This window comes from Vulpes vulpes, chromosome 2, assembly GCF_048418805.1.
Source record: "Vulpes vulpes isolate BD-2025 chromosome 2, VulVul3, whole genome shotgun sequence".
Classification (NCBI taxonomy): Eukaryota; Metazoa; Chordata; class Mammalia; order Carnivora; family Canidae; genus Vulpes; species Vulpes vulpes.
Window position 1 is genome coordinate 76517897 of NC_132781.1, and position 26656 is coordinate 76544552.

A 26656-nucleotide genomic window follows, 5' to 3' on the forward strand; every position below is an offset into this window, starting at 1 on the left:
TCAGAAACGTTGGAGCCAGAAGGCAATGAGTTGATATATTTAGAGTTCTGCAAAACAACAGCAACAACACATAAAACTGTCAAATGGGAATTATTCATTTGACAAAAGTATGCTACAAGAATGAAGGAGAAATGAAGACATTCCTAGATAAAAGATAAGTGAATTTTTTCCTACTAGAACTGCCCTAAGAAATTAGCTAAAAGGGTCCTTCCTGCTGAAATTAAAGGGCTCTAGACAGTAACTCAAAGCCTTCTGGTAAAGATAACTACATAAGTAAATATAAAAGAGTTGCTCAAATTTTGGTTCTTAATTCTATTTTTTCTGGTATGATTTAAAAGGCAAGTATATAAAACAACCAAAAATTATAAGTTGATGTTAATGAACAGACAATATATAAAATGTAGTCTGTAACAGTAGCAGTAAAAAAGAGGAGGGATGGAGGTGTATACCAGCAGAGTGTTTGTGTAGTATTGAAACTAAGTTGTAATTATTCACGATAGGTCATTATAAGACATTAATTTTAATCCTTAAGGTAACCACTGAGAAAAAAAACTAAAAGAATACAGAAAAGAAGCAAATTAAAATGGCACATTATAAAAATCAAGTAAATACAAAAAGAAACAGTGATAGGAGAATTGAGGGGAAAATGCACACGAGAAACACAGAAATGAGCTAAATGACAAAAGTAAGTCCTTTATTAGTAATTGCTTTGTCGTGTTGGTCCCAGCCTGTTGATAGTGATGCTGTTGGCTAGGAATGTCTGAGGCATTCATCTGGGCCTGTATTATTCATATTTTTTGGCTAGACCAGCCTTGTGGTCCTTATTATTATTTTAGAGTGCACTTAAGCAAAAATCCCATCAGAAAGCAGTAAGGAAAAAGATGTATTACTCATAGGTCCTGGAAAATATGTGGCATGCCTGTGGGCCACAGAGCCAGATCATAGGTAGGGAGAGAGAATGCAGAGCTAGGCCTCTGCCTTTATTAGGATCAAATGGTAGCATGTTTAGGTTTCACAGGTTCACTCTTTACTGGCTAATTTAGAGCATAAGAGCTGGAATTAGAGCATGGGAAGGGAAAGCTGGTCACTCAAGCAGTCCAGGTTTCCAAGGTTTTCTGAAAGAGAGCTCTTCATGGGTGGGGGCAGCCTAATTCCTTATCTGGTTGTTTTGCTAGTAGCTGTGTCATACAGCTGGCAATATGTTTTTCAAGATGTATATCTTTTGAAATGGATGCCTCAGCAATCAAAAGCTTAATGTCAGGCACTTACACTACAATTAAAAAGCTTCATGTCAGGCACTTAATATTGCCTAGTTTGAATGTATTTTAAATTAATCCAGTTGATCTGCCAATGACAGAAATTGGCAAAATGAATAAGAAGAAACACAAGCCATGTCCTGAAAACCAAAGAAATCTTGAGAAAGAACAAAGTTGGAGGATTCAAACTTCCTGATATTAAAATGTACTACAAAGTGACAGTAATCAAAGCAATGTGACAGTGACATGAGAATAGACATACAGACCAATAGAATAGAATAGAGAGCCTAGAAAGAAACCCTCACATGTATAGTCAAATGATTTTCAACAAGATCCCAAACCCTTTCAATGTTTTCAACAAATGGTACTGGAAAAACTGGATTTCTATATGTAGAAGAATAAAGTTGGACTCCTATCTCATATCATAAACAAAAAATGACTCAAAGTATATCAGACCTAAATGTAAGAACTAAAACTCTAAAGCTTTTTGAAGAAAACATGGAGAGAGGGAATGTCCATGACACTGGAATTGGCAATGATTTCCTGGAAATGACACCAAAAGCATAGGCAACAAAAGAAAAAATAGGAAAATTGGACAGTATCAAAATTTAAAATTTTTGTGCAAAAGGCACTATCAAGAGAGTGAAAAGAAAACCCACGAAATAGGAGAAAATATTTGCAAATTATATATATGATATGGGATTACTAACCAGAATGTATAAAGAATTCCTAGAACTCAACAACAAAAGACAACCCATTAAAAAAACATGCAAAGGACTTGAATTTCTCCAAAGCAGATATGCAAATGGAAAATAAGTACATGAAAAGATGATCAACTTAATTAATCACTAGGGAGATGCAAATCAAAAACGTAAGATTCCACTTCATTCGTACTAGGGTGGTTATAATAAGACAGACAAGACTTGATGAGTATGTGGAAAAATTGGAACCCTCATACATTGTTGGTGGGAATGTAAAATGGTGCACTGCTTTGAAAAATAGAATGGAATTTCCTCAAATATTAAACATAGAATTACCATATGATCCAGAAATTACTGTGTATATATATATGTATATATATATATAATATGATATGACTATCATATAATAGCCCAATAAGAACGTGAATGTCCATCAACTAACTGGGTGTTAGATAAAGCGTGGTTCATCTGTACTATGGAATGTTATTCAGCCATGTAAAGAAATGTGGTACTGATACATGCTACATGATTGAACCCTGAAAATAAGTAAAAGCAACCAGTGACAGGCCACATTTTTTATGATTCCACTTATATGAAGTATCCCAGGATAAGAAAATCCATAGAGACAGAAAGTAGATTAATTCATAGGGCCTATAATGGGGGAATAGGGAATAACTACAGATGGAATTTCTTTAGGGCAGCAAAAATATTCTAGAATTAGGTAGTGATGATGGATGCACGACTTTGTGAATATTTTAAAAATGACTGAACTGTGGGTGCCTGGGTTGCTCAGTTGGTTGAGTATCTGACTCTTGTTTTCTACTCAGGTCAGGGTCTCAGGGTTGTGGGAGGGAGCCCGGCATCAGGCTCTGCTCTGTGTTCAGCAAGAAGTCTGCTTTTCTCTCTCCTTCCACCCCTCCCCCTGCTCATGCTTTCCCTCTCTCTCTCTCTAAAATAAATAAATAATTCTTTTTTAACAAAATCACTGAATTGTATACTTTAAATAGTTGAATTTTATTGCACATGCATACCTCACTTTCTTGTACTTCACTTTATTGCATTTTGCAGATTTGTATTTTTTACAAATTGGAAGTTTGTAGCAACCCTGCCTTGAGCAAGGTTTTGGTGCCATTTTTCTAAAGCATTTGCTTACTTCAGGACTGTCACATTTTCATAATTCTTGCAATATTTCAAACTTTTTTTTATTATTAAATTTGTTATGGTGATCTGTGATCAGTGATTAAGACTCCAAAAGCTTGGATGACGATTAGCATTTTTTAGCAATAAAGTATTTTTTATTTGCTATTTATTTTTACTTTATGAAGGTATATATATTGGGGTTTTTTGACATAATACTATTACACTCAATAGACTACAGTATAGTGTAAACATAACTTATACACAGTGGGAAATCAAAAAATTCCTTTGACTCGCTTTATTGTGATATTCGCTTTATTGCAATGGTCTAGAACCAAACTCACAATATCTTTAAGATATGCTAATATATGAATTATATTACAATTAAAATGTAAAGATCAAGGAGGAGCTGAAATCTTCATATGACCACTCTGGAAAACAGTTTGGCAATTTCTTACAAAGCCACACATACATTTATTTTTTTATTTTTAAAGATTTTATTTATTTATTCATGAGAGAGAGAGAGAGAGAGAGGCAGAGACACAGGCAGAGGGAGAAGCAGGCTTCATGCAGGGAGCCCGACACGGGACGCGGGACCCTATCCAGGGACTCCAGGATCATGCCCTGGGCCAAAGGCAGGCGTCAAACCACTGAGCCACTCAGGGATCCCCCTACATTTAACATATAAATCAGCAATCACATTCCTGAGGGAATGGAAGATATATATCAATATAAAGAATTGTACATGAATATTCACAATAGCTAAAAACAAGACAACCTAACAGTTCATCAATATGATGCATGTAAAGTAAATGAAAAAGCAAATTGTAGTGTATTCATGAAATGGAATACTACTCTAAGAATGGAAAGCAAACTACTGATGGGCCCAATAACTTTAGTGAAATTCAAAAGTATTATACTAAATGAAAGAAGCTGAACCAGGAAAATATTTGACATATGATCATATGCATCATTTAAAAATATGATTTTGATGAAATTATAAATTTCTAAAATTGATTCAAGTGATAGAGAAGCATAAGACAGAAGGTAGACTGCTTCCTAAAATTTGCTTTCTAGCTGATTTTTCTCTATTTTCAAGGCACAGATAATCTCTGTTTTTATAAAGATGGAGAGCTTACTAACTTATTGCATAAAACATTGTTATATTAATTGACAATATAACCCTGATTGTCACAATTAGACAAGGCTCATTCAGAAATGAAGTAAGACTCATGATTCTTAGGTTGGTAGGGCAAAATAACCATCCAACACTTTTAATAAAAAATTATATTTCTCTTGTGAATTGACTTTATGATAATGCAACCAGCAAAATTCAGACTGTGGGAAATCTTGGACAAACAATCTGGTTTCCTTCAACAAAGAAATTGCTAGGGAAAAAAAAGAGATGAAAAGGAATCTGTAGATTAAATGAGATTTAAGAGATATTAACAACATTTGTGTAAATCTAATTTGGATCCTCATTTGAACAGACTTAAAAATGGAGACAGTACTCAATGCCACTGAACATTTGAAAATGGTTAATTTGGTAAATTTTATGTATATTAGAATAGGATTATTTGAACAATATCTAAATATATTAAGGAATTATCACTGTTTTAGGTGTGATTGAGCCACGTGAATTAAATGTTTTAAAGCCTTGTCCTTTGGAGCTATGTAATGAAATATTTACAGGTGAAATTACATGATGTCTTATATTTGCTTCAGAATAACCCTTGAGATGGGAAGTTAATGGGGGTAGAAATGCAAGAGAATTGGCCACATATATATCTGGGGTCTCTTTACCTTTGTATATGTTAATGATATGTGTTCCTGGGAGCAACACCAAGGGGTAATATTCAGTAAATTTGGGTTGGATCTCAGGAATATGCCCATCTGTAGAACCTGCTATACCTAAAGGATTCTCATATAGAATGTCCACATGCCTTAACTTGAAAAACATTGCTTTAGACCAGTCTCACTTTTGAAACATAGATTCCAAAATCTTAAATACCATAATGGCAAATAAAACAGTATATTAAAATAATCGTATATAGTAAATAGAGTTTATTCAAGGAATGCAAAGTTTATTCAAGGATAGCAATCCTACTAATGTAATAATTTGTGTCAGCAGAATTTATGGAGGTGATTAATCCTGCTGTAACCAGCAGCTAAACAATCTCAATGGTTTCAGAGTTCCTCATTCACAGGTGGTGCATGTCCTACAGTTCCCCTGAACAAGTCTCCTCTGGGTGATGATTAGGGATCTGGGCTCTTTTCATCAGGTTCTTTTTGTCATGTCAGAATCCTTTCCCTCCAGGCTTTGAGACTAGGGAGATAGTGTAACTGATAGCATAGGACATTTCAGGGGTGAGTCACAGAAATGCACATATCACTTTCACTCTTGTTTTATTGGACATAATCCAGGCTCCTGGGCCTAACCTAACTGCAAGGGAAGCTGGCAAATGTAGTTTTCCCGTGAGCCCTGGAAGAGGAAGCACCTAACCAATCTCTGCCACAGAGATTAAAGAGAGGCACTAAATGTGAAAGTTCTCTCATTTGCATATTCCATATCAAAAGTCCAATTCTAATTGCCCCCAAATTACAGCATTACTTTCATATCTCTGCTGTCACTTTGGATCTAAGGAAAAAAGGAACCTGTAGCCTTTCAAAAGTTGTGATTAACAAGGAAAAGGTCCATAGTCATCCTGATGGTGGTGACTTAAAGCAATTTCCTCATTTAAAGCCAAAACAAAAAATTTTAAGACTTTTTTTTTTTAAAGCAGTTTTACATTCATAGAAAAACTGAGTGGAAGGTACAGAGATGTACATGGGTGTATGAAGGTGTATGAAGGTACAGCAAGTATATGTAGGTGAATGTGAAATTTTGAAGCGGCTTCTGTAGATTCACATGCAGTTGTAGGAAATAATACAGAGAAATCTTGTATACATTTTATCATTTCTTCCAATGGTACTGTTTTGCAAGATGGTAGTATAATAGCACAACTAAGATGTTGACACTGATAGAATCTACTTATTCAGTTGCCCAGTTTTGCTTCTACTAATGTGTGTGTGTATTTAGTTCTATACACTTTAACATTTAAATCATACAATTCAGTGATTTTTAGTATATTCACGGAGTTATGAAACTTTCACTACCATCTAATTCTAGGACATTTTCATCAACCCAAAAGAAATTCTGAACTTGTTAGTGTTCATTCCCCATCCCTCCCTAAAAAAATATATATGTATATACACACAAAATATATATGTATATACACACCAATATACCAATATACCTCCTGCCCAGCACATGCCTCCCTCCATTATCAACATCTCCCACCAGAGTACTAGATTTACTATAATTGATGAAGCCACATCAATACACCATAATCACCCAAAGTCCAGAGTGTACATTACAGCTCATTCTTAGTGTTGTATTTTCTATGAGCTTGGACAAATGCATAATGACATATATCCATCATTATGGGATCATACAAAGTATTTTCACCGCCCTAAAAATTCTCCATGGTCTGCCTATTTACCAGCCTTCCCCTCCTCCCTCCAACCCCCCACCCCCTCCCCGGTTTACCAATCCCTGGCAACCACTGATATCTTTATTGTCTCCATAGTCTTGCCTTTTCCAGATTGTCATATAGTTGGGGTCACACAGCATGTAGCCTTCTCAAATTGGCTTCTTTGACTTAGTAATATGCATTTAAGATTCCTCCGTGTCTTATGGCTTGATAGCTCATTTCTTTTTAGCACTGACTAATAATACAGTATCTGGTTATACCGCAGCGTATCCATTCACTTATTGAAGTATATGTTTATTGCTTCCAAGTTTCAGCGATGATAAATAATATTAGAGCTGCTATAAACACCTGTGTGCAGGCTTCTGTGTGGACACAGTTTTCACTCCTTTGGGTACCTACCTAGGAGCATGATAGCTGGGTCATATGGTGTTTAATTATATTAGAAACCTCCAAACTGTCTTCCAAAAAGTATACATTTTGCATTCCCACTGGCAATGAATGAGAGTTCCCATGATTTCACATCCTCTCAATGATTTGATGTCAGTGTTCTGGATTTTGACCCTTTTCATAGATACATAGTCGTCTCTTGTTTCAATTCATATTTCCCTGATGACATAGTTGTAGGGCACCTTTTCACATGCTTCTTTGTCATCAATATATTCTTTCGTGGGTTGTCTGTTAAGGTCCTTGGCCCACTTTCAAATCAGGTTTTTTTTTTTTTTTATCATTGAGGTTTTAGAGTTCTGTGTATATTTTGGATAATAGTCTTTCATCAGATGTGTCTTCCACAAACATTTTCTTCCAGTCTTTGCAAAGGGGATAGGTCTCAGTAGACAACAGTTGCTGCAGTAGCTTTCTGATCTCCAGTGTAGGTTGATAGTAGGACACAATTGAAACAGTAGTTCCAGATTTCCCAGTTTCTGGATTGCAGCAGAGAAAGCTCTTTCCTTGGCAGGCCAGTTTTCAAGGTTGTTTTTGGAGTCATTCCTGGTAACTCAGCCTAAAGTCTTCATCTTTACATCAAGTGTGTAAAACACTTAATCCCCCAGATTAAGCTTCCTGCTATTTAAAAGTAGCTGGAGGGCTTTCTGTTTTTGTGACTGAATCCTAATAGATATGTTAGGTGAAGACTGCAGGCCATTGAACACTATGTCCCTTTCTATGGCAAAACCAAACCAGATTTCTGTGACTCTCCCTGCCCACTTCCACTGAAATGACAAGGAAAAATGAGGAGGAGAAGGTGCAGGAGTAGACGAAGAAGTGAAATAGTTGACAGTCACACCATTAAGTAGGTGTGGTACCATCATTGGGACAAAAACTTTTTGACATTTTTGGTAGCTATAGCCAGTGATATAAAATTGAAGCAATTAATGATAGTGATGCTAAATATTCATTGCAAACAAAATAGAGCTCCCAAAAGATTTTTGGAGTAACCATAAATTATGGATGTCTGGACCGGTAGAGGGAAAATTGAAGGACTTCAGTTTGAAACTTGTGAAAAAAACCTTAGATTTGGATTCCTATTCTTGGCAATTTCCTCTAGGCTTCATTTTGCTTGGTTTACTTGTTATGTAAAGTGAGTGGTTTTACCTAACATGTTTCTAATACATGAAGTAAGGACAGGGTGTTCTAAAATATACCCAGGATTTTATATTAAATTCAGGTATGGTTATGCCAACAGAATAGGAGATATTTGCCATTTCAAAGATAGTTTATCATTCAGTTCTCAAGAGTAGCTGGCTTGTGCTACAATGCAAGGCCATAGAAGGAAGCACCAGAGTTGGCTAAGAGGCAGAAAAAGTGAGGTGATAGTATGGACACGACTCCTCGTTGTGATTTCCATGGAAAAGGCAAGTTACACAGAGTGAGCAGATTTAGGATTGGCTCGTTTGAATAATTTTGGCAGGCTCTGGACTGTAGGAGCTGTCTCCAGTTGTCTGATTCCTGGCACAGGAATGGTTAGGGAATAGGATTAGTGACTCTGGCCACTAAAGGAGGTGGTTGAGGAACTGAGCTCTGGATTGGTTGGTTTGCTTTTAAGCAATGTTCTCTGCAGTGGGTATTTGCTATCTTTAGAAATTACCTAGCCCTGGGCAAGGCAGTCGCTCCAGGATTGGCAAGGTCCCAGATGCCAGAGCATCAATACAGAAAATAAGAAAACAGGGCCTGGCTGGCTCAGTTGGTAGAGCACATGATTCTTGATTTTGGGGTTGTGAGTTTGAGCCCCATGTTGGGTATGGAGACTACTTAAAAAATTTTTTTTAATTATGCAGAAAATAAGAAAATATAGCTAATACACAGAGAAAGAAAGGAGTACATACTCCCAGATAACTTAGAGATAGGGATCAGTAACTTTTAAGAAAGCAAATGTGTCAGAAACCATTTGAATTTGCTTCATGAATCCAAGCATTTGACAACTAAAAGCATGCAAATTCTGAGTTGTTTAACAAAATTTCAATGTTCTCTATGGATAAATAATGAAGTAACATTTATTAAATGCTCAAGGTGTTCTAGGCACCATCCAAAGAAATCTACATGTATTATCTCATTTAATCCCAACAATCCTATGCAAGTAGGTATTAATATCATTCCCATTTGCACTTGGGGAACTGAAGCTTAGAGAAATTAAATACTTGCCTGCGATCATGCTGCTCGTAAGTGGGTGTTGGCATTTAAACCCAGTTTAGTCTGACCTTAGAGTAATCACTCTTCTCACTCTACCACTTCTCTTCCTGCAATAAATTTATAACAAGTAATTACATATATTTGCAAAGGCTTTGGACTGAAGGTCAGCTCAGCATGATAGTTAAGAGCATGCAAAAAGGATAATAATAGTACTAACTTCATAAAGTTAAATTAGTTAATATAATGCACTTCCAGTGCTTGGCAACATAGTAAGCACTGAATAGATATTAGCTATTATTATTACTTCCTTAGTAAGTTTTTAACCTGTGTATGAGAATCTGTTGGCTCAATGTCTAAATAAACTCTCTAAAGCTATGATTAAGACCTAGTCTTAAATAAAAATAAATTTAAAAGTCAATAGTTAACTCTTTATTCTTTGTAATACCTGTAACACAAATGCCTTTTATCAAAAGAGAAATTGGCATTATAAGACTATTAATAGTTGTCATTCTTGAAAGTGTTTGATATGTACTAGCATTACCTTCATTGCCCTAAATTGTTACTATAAATTGGAATGACCTGAAGACTATGACAATTTTCTTTTTTTCATTTCATTTTTTTAATTAGAGAAAAGCGGTTACAGGAATGGAAAGCTCTTAGGAAAAAACAAAAATTTGGGGAATTAAGAGAAATATCTGGAAATCAGTATGTGAATGAAGTCACAAACGCAGAAAAAGATGTATCAGTTGTAATTCATTTATACAGATCAAGGTAATTACCATAGTATTTTTGTAAAATGTTAATATACTAATGTTTTAAGATACTTATGTCTGGTTTTGAGATTTTACAAGCATATAACAAAGACTATTGAAGAAAAGGACATATTATGTATACAACATATATATATAATATATCAAATATATATCAAGATATATATAATATATCAAAAAACAGAAATCAACCAAGTAAATTTGAAGATCTAATTGGCTTTATCCAGTGATTAATGAATCAGGCAGCATTCTATTTGGCAGGTAGAGGGGAGCTCCAAGGAGTTGTACAAAATTGGAGGTTTTTATACCAAGGAGGATGAGACAGGAAGTCATTAGTAAAAGAAAAGAAAGGATTATTTCAGGCAAGGTCACCTTCTTTTAGGGGGAATGCCAGGGGTGGGTGGGGGGTGTTTCTTATTAGATGGATCCTATCACCTCATCTTCCTCTGGGGAATGGAGAGCCCATGTGACAGATTACCTTATTTGGTACTAACCAGAAATTCCAGATTGACTGGCTGGCTCAGTCAGAAGAGCATTCAACTCTGGATTTCAGGGTTGTGAGTTTGAGCCCCATGTTGAATATAGAGATTACTTAAATAAATAAATAAACTTTAAAAAGAAAATTGAAAAATAACACTCTTTGGCGGTTAATTTTTTTTTAACTTACAAAAAAATTTCAAACATACAGAAAAGTAGAAAGAATAATAAAAATGAACACCCTAAATGCCAGCCAGGTAGTTTCAACAATGAACATTTTGCCATTTTTATGTTTTGTTTTGTTTTTTTTTTAAGATTTATTTGTTTATTTGGAAGAGAGAGAACACAAAAGGAGAGGGAGAGGAAGAGGGAGAAGCAGACTTCCCACTGAGCAGAGAGCCTGACAGGGGGCTCCATCCCAGGACCCTGGGATCATGACCTAAGCCAAAGGCAGATGGTTAACTGACTGAGCCACCCAGGGGCTCCATGTTATGTTTTCATTTGTAGATACATAAATGTGTATATATTTGCAGAATCATTTCAAAGTAAATTACACACAGCATAAAGCTCTATTCGTAAGAACTTCGGCCCACATCTTCAAAATATAAGGGTATTTTTTATATAACCACAATACTGTTTCCTCACCTAACAAAATTAGTAATAATTCCAAACTTAATAATAATTGGTGAAGGATCCAGTCAAGGGTCACGCAGTGCATTTGGATATATCATGTCTCTTAAGTCTCTTTTAACAGAACAATTCCCTGGTATTCCCCTATGCTCCCCAAACAGTTAATTTATAGTGCCTACTTGTACTAAGCATAACCCAAATGTCCCAGGCCTTACCTGCCTGGTATATGATAACTGGGTTGAGTGGACATTCCCCCAAGTCCAAGCCCCAGAGACACTGCAAGCTCCCACAGTTTCACAAATCTCTCTAGCATTAGGTCCCAGCTACGCTGCCCGGGCTCTAAGCCAGTCCAGGAACAGAGGCCATCCCGGGGGGCCCTCATCATCTTCATCTCATTCTCTGAAGAAAAAATGTCTTCTCTCTTCAGGTGCTCACAGAAACTCTGTACAGAGCAAATTATGCAAATTAGAGCCCTGCTGTTTACCAGCTCATCAATTCCTCACACAAATTTTGAGAGGACACCATGTCCTGTAAAAGAAGACATTACTGTTATTGTTACTAAAATGCTTGGTAATTATTTTTTGAGTAGCTTAAAGCCTTAAAAAGAATTGCTTCCCATTGTTCCTTTACCACTTATCTGGTGAAACCAATCTGTAAATGCTGCTGATTTGGTTTCTCACAAAGAAGTATGAGAGACACTGACGTTTACAATAATAGAATCCGTGTGTGAGAAATGTTATGTACTAAAGTGGTTCACTGAATATCTTTTCTGGGACTCAATATGATTAGCAGAATAAATGTTGGATCTGAGTGCCCATACCAGGGCATAAAATTACTTACTTTAATTCTAGAAGAATTATTAGATTTGACAAATAATTTTCAAAAATTCATGAGAGAGATTGAATGTGTTATAGTTTCAGCCAGGCTTTTTCATTTCCTTTGATGGACTCAAGGAATAAATATCTTTTTAAATAATATTTTAAGTATTTGTGACCTTCTCAGAAGATATTTTGAGAGGCAACCAGTCTAAGATAATTATATACAATAATCATTTTCTTGACATTAGGAAAATGTATTCATGTATTGATATAAAACACCCATTTGTGGGGTTTTTTGTTTGTTTGTTTGTTTGTTTTTAAGATTTTATTTACTTATTCATGAGAGATACAGAGACAGAGGCAGAGACACAGGCAGAGGGAGAAGCAGGCTCCATGCAGGGAGCCCAATGTGGGACTCGATCCTGGATCTCCAGGATTATGCCCTGGGCTGAAGGCAGTGCTAAACTGCTGAGCCACTCGGGCTGCCTTAAAACACCCTGTTGAAGAAAACTAATCTGTAATCAAATTTGAAAAACGGAAAATAATTATTTGTGTGACAATGGTCCTTAGAAAAGCCTAGTTTTTAATAATGGGTTGACTCATAACTTTTCATATTGCAAAATGGAGTATAACTGTTTAACACATTTGTATGTTTAGCTGCCTTCTATAAACTTATAGGAACACTTTTTAAAAGATTTTGTTTATTTATCTGAGAGAAAGAGAGAGAAAGAGCCCAAGCAGTGGGAAATGGAGAGGGAGAAGCAGACTTCCCACTGTGCAGGAAGCCTGACTCAGCGGAGCTCCATCCCAGGACCCTGGGATCATGACCTGAGCCAAAGGCAGACACTTAACTGACTGAGCCAGATGCTCCAAGAGTCTGTTTTTGAACTAGGTTCCTCTGTTCTGTAATTTTAATGTCTTTTTGCCATTAAAATTCTAGAACTGGGCTGACTCTTTATCCAAGTGAAGGCTCAGCTTGCCTAGTGTCCCCTAGGGGGATCTAATTATCCTGGGCCAGTGAGCTTAGTGGCTGAGCTTCAGGTCAGCCTTGATTCTGATTTTATTCTATCTTACCCCTGTGCCCAAATTCCAATTTTGGCTTTTACATCATTCTTATGCCAAATGCATATTTTGAACCTCAAATACCATAACTAGGCCCTTATCTTATGTTCTATGTCAAAGGTCTCCCTTACAGTTTACAGTTCTTCTGGGGGTATATTCTGGCCCCTGAGCCCCTTACTAAATGTGTTCCCTTACCGCTTGCTGTCAAAACTGTTTTCAGGCAAACCATCTTCTCCCTGCACATAATCTGTTACACCACACTCTCTTAACTTTACACTTTTCACTATCACCACCAATGTCCACCCACCTGCCATTCACCCCACCTACCCCATAAGTGTCTGTCATTACCACTGATCTAGCTCTCCTTCTGACAGTAATGATACGATTCCATTAAATTAGGTATTAGTGGATTAATTTCACCTATTTGAGGAAAACTGAAACTTACAAAGGCAATTTACATTGTTGCTTTGTGTGGAAAATTGATATTTGTGTTAGGTGGCTCATGCTTTTTCACCCACTAAAATAAAACAGACTCTAGATTTGTAGCAGGTTGTAGTTATTAAAATAAATGACATTCTATATTTTGAAATGTAAGTTAAACTTATAATGCATTTAATTTGTTTTTCTTAGTTTCTTGCACCATAAATTGATATATAACATTATCTAGTATTAGGATTTCTGAAGATTTTGTAGATGGTGGAGATACAAAGCCATCACTATAGCAGAGAGAGACAATTAAACATAACAATACAGTCTTTTAGGTCCTAGAGTTGAATTTTATATAGTCCTGAAGAAGGGGTAGTACGTTTTATCCTTGGAGGAAGGAAGTCTGGAACTTTCTACAGAGTATGTAATTCCTGGTCTTGGCCTCAAAAAATAAGATTCCCCAAAGGAAGTAGACAGGATGAGGTGGGATGTGTTAGAGTGTACAGCTTAAAGAAAGATTACAGAAATAAGACAGCATCTTGCTTTAAGTAATGTGGTAGCAGACAAAGAGACCACAGAGAACCTTGAAAGCTACACAGAGGAGCCCAGACTTTATCCCAAAGACAGTGAAAAGCCACTTAGGGAGGGACTTTAAGCTTGAGAGCAGGGCAGTTGTTACATGGTGAGATTTTCATGCTGAGCTCCCTTTGTCAGCAAGGGTCAAGGATGAATTTGGGAAACTAAGCCTGGAAACAGGTCATTTAGGACAATCTGATGAAGCTCAGTTGAGAAAGGAAAGGAGTAAGATAATGGAGAAAAAGAGGAGAGGTTAGTTAGGTATGAGACAAGGAAGTAGGAGCAACATGATTTGATTACCGATTAGATGTAGAGAAAAGGGAGATTTTTGGCCTCTGTGCCAAACTAAGAAAATACAGAAGAAATGTATAATATATACATATATACTTTTTTTTCTTTAAGGGAGGTGGGGACATGAAGTTCATCAGTGTTTTTTGTTTTGTTTTGTTTTTTTAGTTCATCAGTGTTTATATCAGAATGGGTAAGATGGCACAGTGAAATGTGTCCAGTATAAGAGAGTCCAGGACACAATCACAAAGAACATCCACATTTGAGTCATAGAAGAAGGAAGTCAAAAAAGTAAAAAGGAAATTAATAGAAAGTGTTATCACAGCAGCTTTTCTTGCCCACGGGTCCTGTCCCCGTGCTTTAATAAAACCACCTTTTTTTCCCCCTGGGGAAAAAAAGTGTTATCACAAAAGCCAATAAAAGGGAAAACCTTTCAAGAAAGGAAGTGAACAGAACATAGAGATTATTATTTTCCTTTCTTTTGGGGCTATGAACAAGAGAGAGTGGTTATTTGAAGGAGACACAGAGTTGTAAGTAACTCTTAAAAATTTAGTAACTTAAGTATATTTATAGAAAGTGGAGGAAACAAGAGGGAGAGCAAAATAACAAGCAGAGAAAGGTCCCATGGGAAATGTGTATGGGATAAAGTAAAGGATTGGCTCTGAAACAGTTTGATAAGGCTGTGAATGAGTGAGAGAGAAAAGGGACTAATTGAAGAGTGGGTATATTGGGAGTCAAATGATAGCAGAAGAATTGCAGGTTCTGGTCACACTTCCAATCAATTTTTTAAAAATTTATTAATCTCTCTACCCAACGTGAGGTTTGAATTCATGATCCCAAGATCAAGAGTCGCATGTTCTTCCAACTGAGCCAACCAGGTGCCCCTTAAAGATCTGATAGGGAATAGTTCTAGATAATGGGAAATAGGATGCTTCATGGAGTGGGATGTCAAAGAAAAGTGTGGATGAGGTCAAGAAATTCAAGGAAATTTGAGATTAAAAAAAAGAAAAGAAATTTGAGATAAGACACTTTGGATGTCATAATCTCACGTAAAAATAAGCCCAAGGTGGTGAAAAGAGCTGGAATCCTTTGTTTCAACTCAGAACTACTAAGGATTCCCTAGAAGTGTCCTGTCTTGTTTTGTTTTCCCTTAGTCCTGTAAACTAGGAACTAACTTGATTAAATTGACGCTAAGTCAGATGTGGTTAGCCTTAGTTATGCATCAAATTCCCATGGTAGCAAGCTTCACTCCGAGGCTATAATTGTGTTTACAATATATATGGTAGGGCTCTGCAGTTTATCATTACTAAAGGTAAAAATAGAAGATAAGAGTTGATATGCTGTTATATTAAAAGAATATCCAAAGAGGTGAACCTGGGTGGCTTAGTCGGTTAAGTACTGACTCTTGGTTTCTACCCAGGTCTTGGTCTCATGGGTCCTCAGATAGGGCTCTGTGCTCAGCTGGGAGTTGGCTTGAAGATGCTCTCTCTCTGCCCCTCCCCCCACTTAGCCCCCCCAATTAATTAATTAAAAAAAGAATATCTAAAGATGTATTTTTGTCATGTAGATATTTCACTTAGTTCATTAGAGATAAGTAGTGTGTTTTTAAAGATGTTGTGTACTGTTTCTCTTTTTAGCATCCCAATGTGTTTGTTGGTTAACCAGCATCTTAGTCTCCTAGCAAGAAAGTTTCCGGAAACTAAGTTTGTTAAAGCCATCGTGAACAGCTGTATTCAACACTACCATGACAATTGTTTACCAACAATTTTTGTTTATAAAAACGGTCAGATAGAAGGCAAATTCATTGGAATTATAGAATGTGGAGGGATAAATCTCAAGCTAGAAGGTAATGATACTATTTTTAAAATGTTTATTAAACAGGTGAAAACTTCCAAAAATTTACAAATATCATGAAAGTTTATCTCCATAAAACATAAGGTATTTTCCCCCTCCCTTCTAATCTCTTCTTGTAGGCCTTCCGATTAATTTTCCTATAGTAATATGCTTCTTACAACATCTACTTGCTTAAATCCTTAAAGGTTCCTTTGTTTCAAATAAGTTAAAAATACAGAATCTTCTGCTTAAGAATTTCAGCCTACCGATCCAACTGTATTACTGCAGAGACATCTTACTCATTTGTGCCTTTATTCTTGGTCTCATACTCATGCCCTGGACCCTAAATACCCTACCATTCTTTATTGTTCCTCCATATCCTGTTCCTTTGTGGTTCTCCTAGGTTTCCATTTCTCTCATTACGTGACTTTGGACCAGTTCATAATCTTCCTCTTCTCTCCTAAATTTCTGTAGCATATTTTCTCTATAAAATTTATTTCACTTATCGACATACTATCTGATTTTATCAGTTAATTAATTCCCTTTATTTTCTTTTTCACAGTACGCAGCACAGCACTTTATAATTTTAATTTCTTTAGTAATTTTTATTTCCTGACCTCCTTCCAAGGCCATATCCTTGATCTAGTCATTTCTTGGAACTGCTTTAATCTATATTATTAAAATCTTTTTTCTCACACCAATGTAAAGCCATTGAGCCTCATCCTTTTAATTAAAAAAATTAGTATGTAAGAGTACAAATAATAATATAGCAAACATTTATGTTATCGATTACTGCCAAAAATAACAAATGTGAACATTTCTTCATGTTTGCTTGAGCTATTTGTTTGTTGTTCAAATAAACATTACAGATATAAAGTTACCTATATTTTCTTCCTAGTCCCATTCCCCTTCCTATCTCTCAGCAGGCAATCATGATCATGAATATTGTGTTATCTGGTCCATGTTTTTTGTGGGTTTTTTGGGCATTTTTTGGTATAAACAATTTTTAAAATTGTTGTAAAATACACATAACATGAAATTTACCATCTTAACCATTTAAAAATATATAATACAGTATTATTAACCAACTGTAACATGCTGTACATTACATACTCAGGACTTATTTGACCATTTTTAAGTATACAGTTCAGCAGCATTAAGTAAATTCACACTGTTGTGCAGCCATCACCACTATCCATCTCTAGAACTCTTTCATCTTACATAACTGCACTCTATACCTACTGACCAATAGCTCCCTATTCCCCTCTCCTCCTCCAGTCTTGGTAACTACCATTCTACTTTCTGACTCCATGAATTGACTACTTTCAATACCTCATATGAATGAAACATACAGTATTTGTCCTTTTGTGACTGGCTTATTTCATTTAGCATAATGTCCTCAAGGTTCATTCATTTTATGGCATTTGTCAGAATATCCTTACTTTTTAAGGCTGAATAATATTCCATTTTATGTTTAGGCCATATTTTGTGTATCCATTCATCTGTCCATGGACACTTGGGTTGCTTCTACCTTTTGGCTTTTGTGAATCATGATGCTATGAACATAGATGTACAAATAATCTGTTCTAGTCCCAGTTTTCAATTCTTTTGGGTATATATTTGGAAGTAGAATTGCTGGATCATATAATAATTCTATTTTAAGTTTTTGAGAGACAGCATTCTGTTTTGCATAGTGGCTGCCCCATTTTATGCTTCCATCAACAGTGCACAGGAATTCCAATTTCTCCACATCCTCATCAATACTTGTTTTCTGTGTATATGTGTGTGTGTTGTAGTAACAATCCTAATGTATGTGAGGTATTTTCCCCACTGATTTTTAATGTTTCCTAATGTCATTTTTCATGGTTCCAAAACTGCTTCAATTTATTTTTGAAGTTTCTATTGTCTATCCCTGAATCAATGTTTATTCCTATAGCTTTATAACAAGCTAGTAGTCTTCAGTAGGGCAAATCTTTTCCAACATTTCACATAAATGTTAGAATTAGTCGGCTTATATGAAAAATCCAGTTATTAGAATAATTTTTATAGATGAATTGTTGGAGACTTGATATGCAATAACAGTGGATGCTCCTATCCATGAATGAGCTGTATCTCATCATTTAGCTTGGTCTTTTATGTATTTTGTGATTTTCCTCATAGATGTACAGATTACATTTTTTAAAAAGATGTTATTTGTTTCTTCATGAGAGACACACAGAGAGCAGAGACATAGGCAGAGGGAGAAGCAGGCTCCATGCAGGGAACCCCATGTAGGACTCGATCCAGGACTTCGGGATCACACCCTGAGTCGAAGGCAGACACACAACCTCTAAGCCACCCAGGCATCCCTATAGATTACATTTTGTAACATATTTTATAATTTTCCTCAAACGTGTGTTTTGTAATTTGCCTCATAAATGTTCTGTTCATCTATACTGCACTTAGGAATAAATTTAACAAAATGATGAATTTGTAGGGATTGGAATTTTTGGTTATCAGTTCAATTGGAATTTTTGATTATCAGTTCAATTCTTTTGGTTTCTCCCTCGGGTATATTTTGGTAATTTATATGTTTGTTAAAATTTTCCCATTAAAGTTTTCAAATGTCTCGGCATAAGTTTTTCATAGTCTCATAGCCATATTAGAATCTACCTTGGCTATGCCCCATTTGAGTTATTTATATGAATTGATTTCTTTCCTTTTGTGATCGTTTTTGCCTGAGGTATATCTATTAGTTTCTTCAAAGAACAACCTTTTAATTTTATTGGTCACCTAAACTGATTTTGTTTTCCTACTTTTGCTAAGTCTTTTCTTCATTATATTTCTCTTTCAGCTTTTCCTGAATTTATTTTATTGTTTTTTTTCTAGCTGCTTCATTTGAACTTTTAAGACACTTATTTTCAGTCAATTTAAAATAAACATTTTAGCCATAATTTCTCCCTTTAAGTATAACTTTGCTGTATCCAATGTGTATTTTGATACTGTAACATTTTCATTGTCACTCAAGCTCTAAATATATCCTCACTTATTACACATTAATTTTATTAGCATCAACTACTGTTTCATATAGATGAGAAGCTATTTTCATTTTCCAAGATTTTTATCTGATTTAATGATGGGTTATTTATTGCAGAACTTGAATGGAAACTAGCAGAAGTTGGAGCAATACAGACTGATTTAGAAGAAAACCCCAAAAAAAGCATTGTAGATGTGATGGTATCTTCAATTAGAAACACTTCTATTTATGATGACACTAATAGTTCAAACAGTGATAATGATGATACCAAATAGAAATATTTAATAAATAGCTTCAAAGTATTTATATATTGAATGTTTTGTCATTCGTTATAATAATCAGAGATCAGAAAATTTTTAGATTTTCATTTTTATATTAGAAGTATAGTTATACATCATTTCAAAAACTTTCAGGTATTTCAGAATATTTATTGCCTCCAACAAAGCCAGAATTTGTATTGAGCCCTTAATATTTTTCTGTGGTTTATCCTTTTTTGACTCATGTTGGATAAAAGCACAAAATATTACAAGTCCTCTGTGTTGCTTACTCCCAAAGAGGCCTATGAATGAAAATAATGAAAGATGACCATGAAATTTCACTTCAGTTACATCAATAGATATTTTTATTATCATTATTTTTTAAGTAGGCTCTACACCCACCATGGGGTTTGAACTCATGATCCTGAGATTGAGTCACATGCTCTACTGACTGAGCCACCCCTATATCGATAGATTTTTTTTTTAAGTCTATTATTTAGGGGCCTTGAGTGAAAATACTTAAATTTATGACCATGCTTTTTTTTTTTTTAATCTCTTGTTACAAAAAAGATTAACCACTCATTGGAAAAACGCAATTTAAGGATTCTGAAAAGTACATAGGAAACATCTGTACTCATTGTTTTTAATAGTTCTGTTATAAAGTAGAAAATTACTAAGTACTCTCACTGATGACTATAGAATCAGAAGTGTATGACATGTAAAGTTTCGAAATTAGGAGAAGTGAGACAAATATATTGTGAGGCTTCCCCATGTTTTAATACTAATCACAGAAGACATCATTATGAAAAAGTATACAATATTAGGACACTGAAGAAGACCTACAGGCTGTTTTATCTTAGCTTAGTAATGAGCAGCACTCTTAAAGATGGTAAATCCAGCATGAAATAGTTCAGTAACAGGTTTTATTCTTCTACTTTGTATATACATGATGACTCATTATCATTCGGATTGTGGATGTTCACTGATATTTGTGAGAATCCATACTAAGTTTAAATGATTAAATTACAACAGTAAATTGGCGAGAATTGAGACATTTGACGTGGAGTCAAGAAAAGACTGCTGTTCTTGTCGGGGGTTGGATGGGGGAATAGGAATCAGAGGCTTTGGACAATGAGGAAGTGGGAGGAAAGTTAAATACAGATTTGAATATGGTAACAGGTAAGGTAAAAATCAAATGATCTAACTTGGCAAAGGATTAGGAAGATGTCTTTCTTCTGAGATGGCTAAGGGCTTTTGAAAACCTACATCTTGGGATGAAAGGATGGAAAATTGAGTTGCACAGATTTTTTTTTTGATAGCATTATGCATACATAAGAGAAATAATAATCTATACTGGTTCAACTCCTGAAATTCTCTTTAACAAATGGATGGACATGTTTCTAGCTACAATAAAAGTTGTGGAAATGAAAAGTCATATTATAAAGTTAAAATATAACTTTAATACCATGTAATGTACATAAGTAACAACATTATTGCATCTCCAGTTAAAACCAAATGCAAAAAGTTCCAAGTGTAATCTTTTTTTTAAAGTAAATACATATTTGTCTATTTTTCAAGTTAAAATTAACAGAGGAAGTATTAATAGTATTTAAGCTACCTGAATGAAAAGATATGTATTTCCCTTCTAACTCTTAACTCAGATCCACCAGGTGGCAGTAAGTTTTTATTCACAAGAACAGTTAACGAAGACTAATATTTATAAAAATCACAAAATTATAGCATATCATAATTAGGCTGGTTGTGATTCCAGTTGGTCTTTTTCAAATTATGTGTCCATGCGGACATTCCCACCCCCACCCCCATACACATTATTCTGGCAAGTTCGTGCCTGCCATTGCAGGTCAGTTCTACTTCCATATGCTATTTCATTTAGACATTCTCACTTATAGTGAGAGTAGGGTATAAATACTTGTCAGAATGCTGAGAAATTAATATTTGTTTTCCGTTTTATTGAGTGATTCTTATTTAATGGGATATAAGTTTAAAATTCTTTTTTGAAATTGCCAATATTCAATTGTTTTCGACCTACAAAAAAGGGATGATTTCATATATCTCAACCTAATATTTTTCTCTATTCCTTGCTGCCAACCATGCAATTCCCTTCCCTACTTGACAGTGCCTTATTTGTCAAAGCGTAGTCCTGGAATTTGCAGCATTCCCAGAGGCTAGTTAGAAATCAGAATCTCAAGACCCATCCCAGACTAACTGAATTGGAATTTTTGTTTTAATGAGATCCTTAGGTGATTGAGCAGCACTTGGTATCAAACCCCTTAAATACATCTTCAGTGCATTCTTTAACTTTTCCTCTACATTCTTGGTTATTAAGAGTGATCATATTTCACTATTTGATTTCAGCTTGTCTCCCTTTTGTACTTTAAAACACACTAAGGCTAATGCTTGACAGGATTATAATCTGCTGCCTGCATTCATCATCTAGGATATACAGATAATCCTAAAAATCTTCTTTTTAGCATGTTTTACCTTTTATCTCATGTATTCATTCGTCCATTCATTCATTCACCTCAGGCACTGAAACACATACTGCAAATTCAGTGGTGGACAAAACATAGTTCTTGCCTCTTGGAGTTTGCCACATGCTGGTGAGGATGTTAGTTAATAAATAAGAAAACAAATATCAAACAAATATACATGTAACTTAAACGTGGTATTATGGAGGAAACAGTGGGCAAAATAGTAACTGTGAGTCCCAGGGGGCGGGGGTGTAGCTGAGAGGTAGGAGAAACCTCTACTTAAAAATGAGGTAGGTAGAATTTTGAGACATGAGGACTGAGGAGACAGCCATGGGAAAAGGTAGGAGGGTGATCCAGGCAAGGACACAGTATGTGCCAAAGTCAGAGAACAGAGATAGATTAGCAAGGAACTGAGGCAAGTTTCTATGTGGGAGTGTTATGGGAAAAGGAGAAAATGGAGAACATGAGGTGGGAGAGGTAGCAAGGGCTAGATCAAACGGGATAATGATTGTGATTAGGAATTTGCATGAAATGGGAAGCAAAGGTTTTCAAGTAGGAACATGATTTCATTCATATTTCCAAAAGAATATTCATGCTGCTCTTTAAAGAATAGATTGAAAGGGCATTTGAGATACCCAAGAGGAGACAATTGGACATATGTGTATGGAGCCCAAAGGAGAGGTGTAGGCTGGAGTACAAATTTTGAAGTTGTTTCAACCACTCCTAGGGGCCCAACAACAAATTGTAAACATCTAAAACCACCATCCTTACTACTCAACCTTTATGTAGCACTTTATAAGTTACATTTGATCATCCTAATTCTGAGATTCCTCTATCTTTACAGATAAGTGCTCTGAAGCTCAGAAAATTAACTTGTTCAGCGTCTCTTAGTTTTGACTCCAAAGTCTGTAATACAACCTCATATTATTGTACTTCCCTCTATTTTAAAGGTTCTAGAAACAGTATTAGTAATTAGCTAAACCATGGAGATTTCTTAAAACAAAAAATCCCCACAAACTGTCCTTATATTCCCTATTACACATATCTTAGATTTCCTATGTTCCAATTCACTTTAAACTATAGTAGAGAAACTAGTAATGCCAATGAATGGCTGGATGAGAGAGGTATTATGAAAGGACAGACTATGAAAGGACTTTGTAACTGATGGGACCCAAGAACTAAGGGAAGATTTTGAGCAAGAGATGTAAGTATTACACAAAAGGAGATATCATTAATAATAACCAACACTTAGGGGTGCCTGGCTGGCTGAGTAGTTGGAGCATGTGACTGGATCTCAGAATCATAAGTTGGAGCCCCATATTGGGTGTGGAACCGAATTAAAAAAAATACTAGCCAAGAGAGATCTCTTATGTACCAGGTATTATTACACACACACATACATAACTACAACTATATATCTATATAGATCTGTATCTCTATATCTCAATTATCCCACGAGACAGGTTTTCTATTATCCTCATTTTATAGATGAGAAAACTGAAGAACAGGGAAATAACTTGCTCAAAGTCACGCAGATATTAAGTGGTGGGATTTTAAACAGGCAGTTTAGTTTCCGACTTTGTACACTTAACTCAGCTGTATTGTCTCTATCAAGACATCAACTAGGGGAATCAGTTGGAAATAAAACAGTATAGTGTATGAGAAGGAATTAACAGAATATTTAAATCATATATATAAATTGTGTTTAGGCTGGAGCCCTAAATCTGTGAAACTATGAGGCAAAATGTTTTAGGGAAAAGTAGAATTGGGAAGTTGGAAGTTATTAGAAACATCTGATAGGGGGATCTCTGGGTGGCGCAGCGGTTTAGTGCCTGCCTTTGGCCCGGGGCGCGATCCTGGAGACCCGGGATCGAATCCCATGTCGGACTCCCGGTGCATGGAGCCTGCTTCTCCCTTCTGCCTATGTCTCTGCCTCTCTCTCTCTCTCTGTGTGTGTGTGACTATCATAAATAAATAAAAATTAAAAAAATAAAAAAAAAAGAAACATCTGATAGCTTTCTTAGAACAGATAAAATGTGAACTGAATTGTGGGAAATGTTCAAGAAGTGGCTGAGCAGAAAAACAGAGGATTATCAACAGGTCTTGGTAAATGATTACAGAAAGAGAGAGGAAGGAGTCAAAGATGAACATGAGTTGATAGTAGTAACTAAGAGGACAATGGAACCATTAAAAGGGGCAAAGGTATTTTTGAAGATATGAACTCTAGATGATGTAGAAGTGAGGAGGGATCACTTTCTCTAGAAGAGAATATAAACACCCATGTCATAAGGTGAAGCACTCACACCCTCTGGTTTGGCTGCAACCTACCTTACTGGTATTAACTTTGCTTCCTCTCCTGCTACCAGCATCCCTTAGGATTCAGGATAGCAAGTGACAGAAAACTTCTCACTAGTTTAAGCAATAAAACACAAATATGAAAGAGCTAATTTAACTGAAATTTCCAGTTATTTAGTCCACATTGAATTCTGGGCATCAAACGTATTTGCAGGCCGCATCTCCATCTTTCAATCTGCTTTTTTTCCACGTTGTCTTCTTTCTCAGAATAATCCCTAAGTGGAAGGATGGCTTCAGGCCTTCATTTTCCCAGATTTAAGTCCATTGGCAGAGAGCACCCTTCCTGGTAACCCCAGCCTAAGGCAGAAGATTAACTCAAATATGCTGTCCCTGTGGAGTCCTACCTACCCCAGCCACGCGGACTGAGTGAATAGTTCCCCAAAGGCAATGATCAGAATTAGGGAATGAACGCCGAACACACAAAAATATCTACTAAAAAAAAAAAATCCCTTCTGCTATATAATGGAGTAGGTCAATACATCCTTCTTTTCCCACTCTTGACAAGAAAAATCCTCAGATGAGGGATGAGGGCCAAGTTCCTTAATTATGATGTTTTCTCTTCTGGGCATACAGCGAGAATTTAAAATGCTTACTGGGGTGAATGTTACCTTGAAAGGTGCAGTTTATAGCTGAAAGGGTTGTGTACTTTTTTTTTTTTTGGAAACAAGAAAAGTGGCTTCTACGTCAAATCCAAAGGACGTTCACTTAAAACACGAGAACGGCTAGAAATGCGGACTGTGCAGCATCACAATCATCTTTCCCAATCATCTGCAGCTGCGGAGACGTGCTTTCCCACGTGCACCGACTGTGTGTGTAAGCATCAGGGGAAGTCACTTCCCCCAACGTCAGGTAGCAAGGATTCTCACGTTTTTCTAGAAAGGGAAGCCTTGCAAACCTGGTCCCTGGCGTTCGCCCATGCTTCCTCCGCCACCTTCCGCCCGGCGGTCCCCAGGCGGTCCCCAGGCCTCACCACCAGGCGCGGAGCCCGGAGGACACACGCTGACCTCGCGACCCCGCCGCCCCGGCCCCCGCCCCCGCCCCGGGGCCACATCCGGTGGCCGCAGGCCCGCCCACCCGGGAGCGCATCCACCTTCGCCCACCAGCTCGCCCCGCCCCGAGAGAGCAAACACGGGGGATGCCGCCGGGGAATGAAGAAAAAAAAAAAAAAAAAAAGCCCCCCGCCAGCCAACACCCGGGGGAAAAAAAAAATTAAAAAATCTTCCCTGGTGCGCTGGCTACGAGAGCGAGGGTCCCCCTTCGGGCCCCGGGCGCCTCCGGCCAGAAGCCCTCCCGCCGCCGCCGCGCTCCCCGCAGGCCGAAGCCGCCCGGACCCAAGGCCGCCCCCGCCCCCCCCCCCCGGCCTCCCAGGACTGAGCGCGAGGAAGTGGGCGCCGGGGAGCTCCCGGTTTCCCTCCGCCGACGGCGCAGACGCACGGCCCGAGGGCGCCGGAGTCTCCCCAGCGCCTGGGATCCCCTCCGCGGCCCCGCGCCGCCTAACGGGCCAAGTCGCATGCGCGCCGCGCTGCGCCGGGGAAAGGGAGAGTGAGGGGAGGGGCGAGCGGCGAGCGGCGGCCGCCCGAGCCCGCGGGGGCCGCGGACGACGCATGCGCCGCCAGGGAGCGCAATCACGGGCCGCGCTCGCGGCTGCCGGCGCCGAGAGGAAACCCCGCGGGCGAGAGCGCGGAGGAAATCTGGCCGCCGACGCGTGCGCGCTCCCGGTGAGTGGCGCCCCACCGGGTGGGCCCGGGCCTCCCGTCCGCCGGCCGCCCGCCTCGCCGGCGCATGCGCGCTCCCGGGGCCGGGGGAGGAGGGGAAGGGAAGGGAGGGGGAGGAGCGGGCGGCCGTAGCGGTGCATTTTTTTGGAGGTAGGTGGGCGGGGGTGGGTGGGGTGGGGGGAGCGCCGCCCGCGGGCCCAGGTGCTGCGTGTGCGGGCCGCCGCGGGGTCGCGGCTCCGAGTCGCCGCTGCCGGAGTCCGGGGTGGGTGGGGGAGGGAGCCGGAGCCGCCGCCAGCCACACGGTGAGGGCGCGGGGAAGGGAGGGCGGGGGGAGGGGGCGCCGGGCGGGAGCCGGGCGGGAGCCGGAGCCCAAGTTCCCTGCGGGTGGCCCTGCTGTGCGCTTTCCCGGGAGTCGGGGTGGAGCCGCGCTCTGGTTGCGGGGCCCTCCGGGGCCGCTGGGGTTACCTGCGGGGCGGCGGCGGGGCCGGGGCCGGGGCCCGGGCCGGGGCCGGGGGCGGGGGGCCGAGGCCGGGGGCCGGAGCGCGCGGCGGCGCTGGGGCCGGTTCCCGCGGCGGCGCGGCCGGGAAAGCCGCGGGCGCGGGGCCGGGAGGGCTTTCGCCGGGGACCCGCTAGGCCTTGTGACCCACTTTATTCCTGTCACAACTCGGGCACGTTTGGAGCGGCGCCCA

At 38.3% G+C, this 26656-nt stretch overlaps 2 protein-coding genes across 31 annotated transcripts in view; both read left to right on the plus strand.

The window, feature by feature from the left end:
- PDCL2 (phosducin like 2) overlaps positions 1-19423 on the plus strand; it is a 29130-nt gene extending 9707 nt beyond the window's left edge. The window contains exons 4-6 of the mRNA XM_026003476.2: positions 9880-10023; positions 15937-16145; positions 19266-19423. Coding sequence (XP_025859261.1) covers positions 9880-10023; positions 15937-16145; positions 19266-19423 — 511 coding nt within the window. The remainder of the gene's footprint in view (positions 1-9879; positions 10024-15936; positions 16146-19265) is intronic.
- A 6369-nt stretch (positions 19424-25792) lies between these two features.
- The window catches only part of CLOCK (clock circadian regulator), a 142411-nt gene continuing 141547 nt past the window's right edge, over positions 25793-26656 (plus strand). For 12 of the 30 annotated variants that reach the window (XM_072748958.1, XM_072748963.1, XM_072748951.1 and 9 more), the window contains exon 1: positions 26029-26117. The gene's annotated coding sequence lies outside the window, so the exon portion shown is untranslated. Of the gene's footprint in view, positions 25971-26028; positions 26118-26154; positions 26270-26656 lie in introns of those variants that run through there. The other 18 variants (XM_072748954.1, XM_072748961.1, XM_072748965.1 and 15 more) reach the window with 6 other exon arrangements.